Source organism: Cricetulus griseus, chromosome 7 (genome assembly GCF_003668045.3).
Source record: "Cricetulus griseus strain 17A/GY chromosome 7, alternate assembly CriGri-PICRH-1.0, whole genome shotgun sequence".
In the NCBI taxonomy this organism is placed as follows: domain Eukaryota; kingdom Metazoa; phylum Chordata; class Mammalia; order Rodentia; family Cricetidae; genus Cricetulus; species Cricetulus griseus.
The window spans coordinates 115,794,077-115,804,472 of record NC_048600.1 but is presented as its reverse complement, the minus strand read 5'-3'; the positions used below and the strand labels follow the sequence as shown (position 1 = coordinate 115,804,472).

The following is a 10,396-nucleotide window of genomic DNA, read 5'->3' as shown; positions in this document are numbered from 1 at the left end:
GGCCAGCCTGGTCTACAGAGCAAATGCCAAGATAGACTCCAAAGCTACACAGAGAAACCCTGTCTCGAAAAACTAACAAACAAAATATTCTTGGGCTGGGCAGTGGTGGCACACGCCCTTAATCCCATAACTCAGGAGGCAGAGGCAGGCAGATAGATCTCTGTAAATTGAGGTCGAGGCCAGCTTAGTCTATAGAATGAGTTCCAGGACAAGCTCCAAAGGTACAGAAGAAACCCTGTCTGGAGAAAAAAAAAAAAAAAAGAGGAGGAGGAGGAGGAAGGGAAAGGAAAGAAAGAAAGAAGGAAGGAAGGAAAGAAACAAAGAGAGAAAGAAGCAGCAAAGGGTTTAAGGAAGCACCTCCCCATTCCTCCCTGAGGCATATTTTTTTTCTTTTGCTTATTTGAATGTCCATACACAACCTGCATGCAATACCTGCAGATCCCAGGAGAGGGCGTTGAATCCTCTAGAACTGGAGTTCCAGATAGTTGTGAGCTGCCATGTGGGTGCTGAGACTTGAACCTGGGTTCTCAGGAAGAGTAGCCAGTGATCTTAATAGCAAGCCATCTCTGCAACCCCATGAAATAGACTTTGGCTGTTTTTGTTTGAGACAAGGTCTTATTATGTAAACTGGCCTTGAACTCATAGAAGTCTATATCCCTCTGTCTCTCAAATGCTGGGATTAAAGGTGTATGGCACCACTCTCTTCCTGAGTGGGGTGGCAATGGTGCACACCTTTGATTCCAGCACTGGGGAAGCAAAGGCAGGAGGATCTCTGTGAGCTCCTAGGCCAGCCTGGTCTGTAGAGCAAGTTCCAGGACAGCCAGAGCTACACAGAGAAACTGTCTCAAAAAACCTAATAAGTAAATAAATGATGTCTTGAATCACTAAGCCAAGAGGTGAAGATTACTCTAGGCATAGGACATGGCTGAGCTGGTGATGTATTTGTCTTAATAATGTGAGCACTGAAGTTCAGTTTCCAGAATGTAAGAGAAAAAAGGCATGGTGCCAATGAGACTCTCAGCAAAGTGGGCAACATTCTGAGGAACTACACTTGATATTGAACTCATACTCCACATATATATTCCAGGCAGAAAGAACAGAAGAATGTTGTATGTTTTTTTGTTTTGTTTGTTTTGTTTTTTCAAGACAGAGATTCTCTGTATTGCTTTGGAACCTGTCCTGGAACTTGCTCTATAGACCAGGTTGGCTTGGAACTCAGAGATCCACCTGCCTCTGCTTCCCGAGTGTTGGGATTAAAGGCGTGCGCCACCAAAACCTGGCGATATTGTTCGTTTGAAGACTGATGTGGCTGGAGTTGGGGCAGAGAGGCCACAAAAGCATTAGACCCACCCTCACCCCAGGGCCTGTGTCCTATTGCAGACACTTATATTTTTTTTTCTTAGATATCAAATGCATGCAAGGGCAATTTAGGTGCTGGATTACTGTAATGAAAGGAAGTAAGTTAAGTGTCTTTGACTCAAGGAGAAAGACCACAAACAGATAAATACACAAGCAAGGAGACGAAGGCCTCTAGAGAGGGTGGCTGTCTGTGAGATGGCGTTTGAGCTGAGGCCTAGGAAATGAGAAGATCAGCCTTGTGGACTGTTGAGGGAAACAGAATGCTGGGCAGGTAGCAAGAAAGTCAAAGAAGCCGATCATGGTGGCCATCCCTTTAATCCCAGCACTCAGGAGACAGACAGGCTGATCTCTGAGTTCTAGGCCAGCCTGGTCCACAGAGCAAGTTCCAGGACAGCTAAGGCTACACAGAGAAACCCGATCTTGATATAAAACAAAAAAAGTACAAAGACCCTGTGGTACACACATACTTGAGTTGTAGAAGAGAGAGCTGGATCATTGTAAGTGATGAGGAAGAACACAGTGACCTTGAATTCCTGATCTTCTTGTATCCACTTCTCAAGTATTGGGATTACAGGGAGAGGCTACCAGGCCAGTCTTCAGAAACATTTATTTTTGTGGTGATGGAGATGGAACCATAGCCTTGTGTATACTAGGCAAATACTCTACCACTGAGCTACATCTCCAACCCTCATAAGAAGTTTTTTTTAAAAAGTAATTTATTTAATTATATTTTATGTGCATTGGTGTGATGATGTTACTGAAGTTACAGGTGGAAGTGAGTTACAGACAGGTGTGAGCTGCCATGTGGGTGTTTGGAAGGGCCGCCAGTGCTCTTAACCACTCAACCATCTCTCCAGCCCAACAAGTTTTGAATACAGAAGTGATCACAGTCTTTGTTTTGGAGACAAGTGTTGTCTGTGTACCTGGCCTAGAACTTGTAAAGCTTCAGCACCAACCTTTTGGGTGTTGAGATTATAGGTACCCAGTGTTTGTTTTTTGTTGTTGAATATGGTTTTAGATTATTTATTTACTTTTGAGACAGGCTCTTTCTATGTAGCCCTAGATGGCCTCAAACTCACTATGTAGTTTAGGATGGCCTCAAACTTCTGTTTCAGCTGTCCAAAAACTGAGATACATGCTACCACACCCAGCTTGTGCTCTCTCTCTCTCCCTCCCTCCCTTCCTTCCTTGTACCTAGTTCTCTCCATATTGTCTAGGCTAGTCTTGAACTCCTAGTTAGGACCACAAGTAGGCTCCATTTTAGATTTGTGCGTTTGGGTTTTTGAGACAGGGTCCTGCTCTAACCCAGGCTGGGCTGAAATTCACTATATAGCCTTGACTGGCCTCAAATCCCAGGCAATCTTCCTGACCCAGCCTCCTGAATGCTGGGATTACAGGCATGTATTACCACATTCAGTCTCAAATTTGGTTGCAAGTCAGTTTTGCTGGCTGCATGCAGAGTATACTATAAGGAGCAAGGCCAACTCCAGGTCTTTCCAGAAAGTAAGCAGTGGTGGTGGTCTTAAAAGGATGGGGATGGCTGGGTGGTGGTGGCACTCACCTTTAACCCAGCACTCAGGAGGCAGAAGCAGGCTTATGTCTGGGAGTTTGAGGCCAGCCTTGTCTACAGAGCAGTTCCAAGACAGGCTCCAAAGCTACAGAGAAACCCTGTCTGGAAAAACAAAAAACAAAGCAAAACAGAAAAAAACCCGGAAGTCAAACAGGGAGAGGAGTGGATGCTGGTACTCCAATTTCAGGCTGGGTAGCTGTCTACACATCTGTACAAGGACCAGATCTTAGATGACTTTATGCTATTGTCACAGAGTGGAGCAGACTGGGTAAATATAAACCACAGAAGCATAGCTCTCACACCTCTCATCAACACGGCGGGACTGTGAGTGAGCAAGTACATGCAGCATGGGGAAATGTGGCCAAACTCACCCTTTTCATCAGGTTCTCAACACCCATTAATGCCTTAATCCATTTCTGGGGGCTAGATATGTAATCATATCTCCTTTTTTTGTTGTTTTTGTTTTTCAAGTCAGGGCTTTTCTGTGTAACAGCTCTGGGTGTCCTGGAAGTCACTCTGTAGAGCAGGTTGGCCTTGAGATCTGCCTCCCCAGTGCTGGGATTAGAGGTGTGCACTGCCACTGCCCCTCCTAATTATATCCTCTTAAAGGTCCCACTTGATGGGACTGTTGAGATGGCTCAGCAGATTAAGGTACCTGCCACCAAGCACAACACCCTGAGTTTGATCGCTGAGAAAAGAACTGACTCCAGCAAGTTGTTCTTTGGACTAACACATACACACTCTAAATGCAATTTTTTAAAAATCCCATCCTTTTACTACCCTTATCATGGCAGTTAGGTTTCAACATGAGCTTGGAGGAGACACTCAAGCTACAGCAAGCAGTGCCTATGTACGTCACCTTTTATTTGGGAAGACAGTCTCCCTATGTAGCACAGGCTAATTTTGAACTTGTGGCTCTTCTCTAGCTTCAGCCTCCTGAGTGCTGAGATTACAGGCATGTGCCCCCCTACCTGGTTGGATACCACCTTTTAGAGTGGTTTCCAATGGGTGAAAACTAGGGGTTCAGGGGAGATACAGGAATATCCAGGAAGAAATGACTAGTGAAAGCTAACAAACAGGCAAATGTCCCCTGGAGTAATGAAAAGTAAACTGACTGGAGAATAGACTCTGGGGAATGAGTGGGGACTTTTGAAGTACAGACAAGAATTGGAGTGGCATCAATGGGGAGATTTTGCATAGATCCATACCTTTCACCCATTGGCCTGTTCGGCCCAGCCAAAGCCTGTGCAGTGAAGGCAGGTCTTAATTCAGAGAGCAAGTCCTCTGGTCTTAGCAGTTTTCCATCAGAAGCCTAGATGGAGTTAGAGGAGTCATGGCTTTCACAAAGCCTTATGACTAAAAGGACTTGCACGGCTTGGGTGAACCTTTCACCCCAGTGGTCAATTACCTCCGTTCCTAAAGCAATGCCTGCTGGGTGAAAATGCATCTACTCTCCAACTTCTCAAGCCCAGATGAATTAAGAAAGACCAGGAACAAGGTGAAGGCAGGTTGCTTATAGAATCTTTAGGAAACAGGAAAATGGTTCCAGAAAGGGCAAACAAGCTGGCTTCAAGGGTTTTATGTCAAACCTGTTATTGGGTAACCCCTGCCACCCACTTATTTATTCCAGTGACCAGACAGAAGTCAAACCTTTGTTTTTCACTTTATTATACAAAAAAGGGAAAACAAAACCTCCACAGTGGGCCTTAAGCTGGGTCAGTCATGTCTAAGCCGCTCCCATGGTACAAATTCAAGTGGGGTGGTTGTTGAGACCTATAAAATACTCCTTAAATATTAGAAAAAGAGGGAGAGGGGTCCCAGTGCTAAAATGTACCCTGGGCAACCTCTGACAGCACCGACAATCCCCAGAGCCCTGTCTGTAACAATTTCCAATACTTGAAATGGGAGGAACACATGTTGCGTTCAAAGTTGTTTCTAAGTGAAAACATTCCACTCAAGTGTAATAGTCCAGGGCATTCAAACAAGAGATGGGGTTCTTTACACCCCTCTCAGGAACTTAAAAACCCTGGCACCAAATTTTAGAATAAGGACAGTGTGTGTGTAGGGGTGATATTACTCCCCAGGAATCTTCACAATATAGTCCAGGCAAATGTCTTTGCCTTCAAGGAGCACTGGCAGCTGGGCTGAAGCCCCACCCCTACTGTGGACAGTCTACTCCCCCACCCCTGGCTTTCATTCAAGAGGCAAAAGATGGGGCAGCACAAAACCCAATAGCATGAACAGAACAAATTCTGGCCAACTTAGTGAAAGTGAAAATCTCCACTGTAAGGTGACTTGGCTTATAGAGTCAGGGACTAATCCCAGAAGGCCCGGACCTGCTAGCAAGGGTTAGAGGGCCAGTTGCAGAAAGCACCTTCTGCAGCCCCTTCCCCAGATACAGGGGTGGAGGCAGGAGAAGGGGAGCAGACCTGAGAAATCAAAGGAAATGGGGGTGGCCAGAGGACATGGGGGAAGGCAGGAGAGACATGTGGGTAAAAAGATCTCAGGACATTTCCTGAAGCTTAGGGAGCACCCCCAGATGAGCCGGGAGACCTTTTCCACTGAAGGAAAACTTTAAGGCTCATACTATTGTCTGCTCCTTCCCACTTTCCTGCTGGGCAGCACAGACCTGCAGCAGCTCAGATACATGGCCTTGGCAGAGGCAAACTGGTATAGGAAGCATCAGGTGGTTTCCACAGTGGAAGATTGCAGGGAGGGGCAGCCTTGGCCCATTCCTGCCCCAGTCACCATCTCCCAGGTCTTACCAACCCTTTCCCAAACACACACACACACACACAGACACAGACACACTCACACTTCCCTATCCACAGGTGCATCCATACTATAGGCAAGCACACACACAAACACACACATACTGTCTCACACACACACCCTATGCATATCAAGACCATTTTAGTCTCATTCCATCCCACCCCAGGCCCTCCCATTCCCAGAAATGACAACAGAGACGGCAGCCGAGATCGGTAGGAAACGTCTCGTTGACAGCTCAGAGCTTAAAAAAAAAATATATACACATATATAAAAAACACTCTGCCCCTCCCCCATGAATGGGTCCAGGCAGCTCCTTCCTGCAGGGGCAGGGGAGAGGGACATGGACACTGCCTGCTTTCTTGAAGGCAGCACCGTTCTCTCCCTCCAGTTCATTGTGGGAGTCCAGGCGGCAAGCCCCTCTGGAAAGGAAAGGCTTCCTGAAAATCCACCTTGGTGCAGGCTGCAGGGATGGAGGCCTCACCGAACTCTTTAGGACACACTCCCACCCCCAAACTCCCCGGTCCATTGTCCATGCCGGAACTGCAAGTGCAGAAGAGGGGTGGGGTGGGCCGGTCCAGTGCTGGCTCAGTCTGATGGTTGCTGTTCCTGGAGAACCCCTGGAGCTGATGGCTCCAAGACTGCAGAGTCCTAGCCTGGGCTCATGCAGTCTTCTACCCCCACTGAATTTTTTTTTTTTTTTTTTTTTTTTTAAAAAGGAAGAAAGAAAGAAAGTGGGGGAGGCTGAGGGGACAGAACATAGGGAGAGACAAAGGTGGTCAGGTGGGGAGGGGAGCTCTGCAGTGGCTCTCCTTGGCTGCCTGCCCAGGGTGGGGGCTGAGCCTCAGTTGGAGTCAGAGTCTGAGGAGTCCCCTGAAGAGGAAGAGCTGGAGCTGCTGCCCTCAGACTCATTGTCTTCATCCTCATCGTCATCCTCATCGTCATCGTCGTCGTCATCGTCGTCCTCATTCTAGGAGAATAATCTGTGGTCACTGGCCGGCCCTCCTTCCGGTCCACAACCCTCCCATCACGCTTGCTCTGCCTACCCACCTCATCCCCATCTTCGCTCTCATCTTCGCTGCTAGACTCGGAAGAGTCCCCGCCATCCTCAGAGGAGTCCCCATTCTCATCATCTTCCTCCTCTTCCTCTTCATCATCATCCTCATCTTCCTCATCCTCCTCCTCCTCAGACTCCTGGGAAGTGTGGATATACATTAGTGGCTGGATGACAGCCACATCACCAGACCCTGCCCCGCAGACACCCACCCATCTCGGAGGGGCTCCTTACCGACTTAGACTGCAGGGTGGTTCGGCTAGACTTAGGATTTGGGCCTCGAAGCTTAGTCATATTCTTACGTTTCTACCAGAAAGGGTGGGAATAGGAAGAGGCGGCAGTGAGTTCTAGTTCCTGCAGAGTCCCTCTGGCGCCCCCCCCTCACCCCCAAGCTCCACTGCCCTGCTCTCACTCACATTGGAGATGTATTCTTTGTATGCTGCACGGTCCTGGGGAGACAGGCTCTGGAGAGAAGAGCTGAGAGTCAGAACATCTGTGTTCCACTGTTGGCTTCATATGTCACCGTGCCCCGGGTAGAGCACTTGTGTACCTTCCCTATCTTTAACCTTAGCCTCCCCAGTTCTTGGTCCCCGCAGAAAGCTCATAGGAGGCAGAACACAACTCTTGATTCTGCCACAAGCACCTTTTCCTGACTGGCAGCCAGTTTCCTATCAAGTTCTCCCAACTGCTATGCCCAAATCATAGCTCCACACTCAGAACCTCCTAAACCCCAAAGCCTCCCCCATGACTCACGAGGGGACCGACCTCACCGGGACCCCAGACTTTGAGACACTGATGAGATGATGGAGAGTGACAAAATTCTAGACTAAATTCCCACCATCTCTCCGGGTCTTTGGTCAACCTATCTGAGTGACAGGCAATTCCCCTCACTATATAGATCTGATTGTTCAAGATAATGGAAAAACAGAGACTGACAGCCTGGCCAGGGCTCACAAGTCCACTGGTCCTGGCTGGAAGGGAGAAAATGCAGCTGACTTGAAGGATTTTCTACCATGTAACCTTGGCAAATTATTTAATGCCTTGGCTTCCTTAGCTTTAAAAGTGCCAGTGCCCGTTGCCCCACAGGATTTCTGAGAGGCCGAGGAACCATGAGCGAGGACCGCCTAGTGTGACCCCCCTTTCCCTTGCCCTCTCTCACCTTGACCCAGAGGTCCAAGTGCACCTTATACTGCTTCTGCTGCTCCTCCGCCAGCTTCTTATAGTGCTCCTTCTGGCTCTGGGAGATGCGCTGCCAGCGGCTGCCAATCTCTACCATGCGCTCCTTCAGCGGCAGGTGATTCAGCTCCCCATTGGACAGCAGCTCCTGGGAGAACTTCTGGTAACCGTTCCTGCAGGGTGGGGTGACACAGGTATGGGTCAGGGTCCTCAGCCAGCTAGCTTCCCGTCCCATCTCTTCACACATCAGAACAGGCTCTAGCCTCAGACTCACATGGGAGGTTTTTTGGGCTCCCCCTGGAACTTCATCTTCTTGGAAGAGTTCGTAGCAGCTGGAGGGGCCCGCATCTCACTTAACTCTCTCTGTGGAGAGACACGGAGAGGTCACATTCACATCCACAGGGTCTACCCCATTGTCATCAAGCCTTTGCTGGCTCTATTATATGCCAGAAAGGGGAGAAGCTGCCTAGAATGGACTTGTAATCCTAATTCCAGATATTAGGGCAGGAAGACCTGGAGCTGGTGGCTGGAGTCCATAACTAGACTCTCCCTGAAGCAACTACTTGCCAGTTAGCCCATCAAGAGGGCCACTTCAAAATGCTTTCTAAATTGCACCTACGGCCTCTAGGAAGCACTTAGGAGGCTAGCATCTTGCCTCTCACCTAGCCTATGATAGGCTGAAGGTCCCAATAAAGCTGGCATTTGTGGTCCAGAACCCTGGGATTCACATGGAGGCCCCTTCTCACCTCATATCGTTTTTGGTCTTCGGCTGCCTTCTTAATCCACATCAGCTTCTCCTTCTTCTCCATGTTGTTCCAAGTCATCTCCATAGCTTTTAAGGCTTTGACTCGGTCATTCTGAGGTACAAACAAAGGGCATCAGCTGTGGGAGGGGTTCTGTTGCTGCTGGAGGCTACAAACCAATCCTTCCCCACTCCGTGCTACCTTGAAGCGAGCCAGATAGTCTCCAATGACACTCTGCTGCCATATTTCCTCAGCTCTCTTGGGCGACTCAGGCAGCTTGCCTCGCTCTTCACGCTCACCACCTGGCTTCCTCTCAGACTGTGCTTTCAGAGCAGCCTCCCGAGCCTTATATTTAGCCTACAGGAAAGGCAAAAGGAGTCAGCATGCGAACCACCCCTAGGGGGCGCGCCAAGTCAATCAAGCAGCTGCAGCAGGCTCCTGCCTAGAGGGCGGGGCCGGCAGAGGCGAGGGCGGGGCCAGCAGAAGCCATGGGCAGCGCTGATGCTCCTCCGCAGACTCCGCCCCACCCATGGGGCTGCTCTCCGAGGGAGACAAGCCCAGCTGACAGCTTCCCGCCTTCCAGCTCGCGGGCACACGTGTGATCCACACCGGGCGCCTTAACTGCCCGTGGAAGTGGCCCGGGCGGCCTTAGGGGAGACTGGTGCCAGACTCTAAGGTCTGACCTTCTTCTTCTCTGACAAGTCGTTCCACATGCGGGCCAGCAGGCGGGTCAGCTCGCTCTCTGAGAGCTCAGGCCGCTCCTCCTGCAGCTGCCTTCGCTTCTCCTCTGAGAAGATGAACATGGCAGACACAGGCCGCTTGGGCTTTTCAGAGCCGCCCTAGGAGTGACGGGACGGAGAGGGTCAGAGGTACAGTTACCATTAGCGTCCTGTGGGCCGCTCCACCGTACGTGGTTGTCCTGTGGCACATACCTTGCCACCTTCCTGAGAAGGCTTCTTGGAGGCTGGACTGGTGGTCTGTTTCTTATTGATGTTCAACATCTTTTCCTCGCCCAGGACCCGCTGCTGCTCCTCCTCGGGCAAGCTCTGAGCAGGAAGGAGAGGGGCACGGGCTGCAGCAGGCAAGCTCATCAGACTCGAGACTGCCCGCCAAACTTGCCCCTCTGTCCACCATGCTACTCACCTCGAGGAACCGCAGCAGTTCTACCTCATAATCTTTCTTTTTCTAGGAAAGAGAACTCAGTCAGTTGGGGACTGCCTCCATTATTCTGGGGCAGTAACCTCAGCAGGCCCCTAGGGACTGGGTGTAACCTTCTCCCTCCCTAAAGACGGTAGACAAAAAGGCCTGAGCTGTCTGCTTTCATAGATGCAGACATTACACACTGCCAAGTTGGAAGCAGATGGCCACGGCACATGTAATCAATGAAAAACAGCCTGGCTGGGGCGAACTGTACACTTGAAACAAACCCCCAAGACAGGACCCAAAGGCCAGGGTGGTACCTGGTCACACTTCTTGTGGTAGGCGTCCTTTTCCTTCTGGGACAGCAGCTTCCACTGCTGGCTACATAGCACCATGCGCTCTGTGCTCGGCACGTCCTTCATGTTGGCCATGAGCTCTGCACAGTACAATGAGTAGCTGTTCCTATTTAATCCAAAAGAAGACATGCCCATGAGCCAGTGGGCAACAGGCTTCCTAGCTGCCCAACCCAGGTCCAAGTTCTTCAAAGGCCCAACTCCCTGGCTACCCACTCGCCCGCCCACCCAC

General features: G+C 49.8%; 1 protein-coding gene across 1 annotated transcript in view; it reads right to left on the bottom strand.

The window, feature by feature from the left end:
- Positions 1-6,426: 6,426 nt before the first annotated feature.
- Positions 6,427-10,396, bottom strand: part of Ubtf (upstream binding transcription factor) — a gene marked incomplete in the record, with an annotated part of 9,844 nt that continues 5,874 nt past the window's right edge. The window contains 12 exon segments of the mRNA NM_001244013.1: positions 6,427-6,668; positions 6,749-6,892; positions 6,987-7,058; positions 7,169-7,216; positions 7,912-8,101; positions 8,203-8,291; positions 8,675-8,785; positions 8,873-9,028; positions 9,355-9,510; positions 9,604-9,717; positions 9,815-9,856; positions 10,132-10,272. Coding sequence (NP_001230942.1) covers positions 6,543-6,668; positions 6,749-6,892; positions 6,987-7,058; positions 7,169-7,216; positions 7,912-8,101; positions 8,203-8,291; positions 8,675-8,785; positions 8,873-9,028; positions 9,355-9,510; positions 9,604-9,717; positions 9,815-9,856; positions 10,132-10,272 — 1,389 coding nt within the window.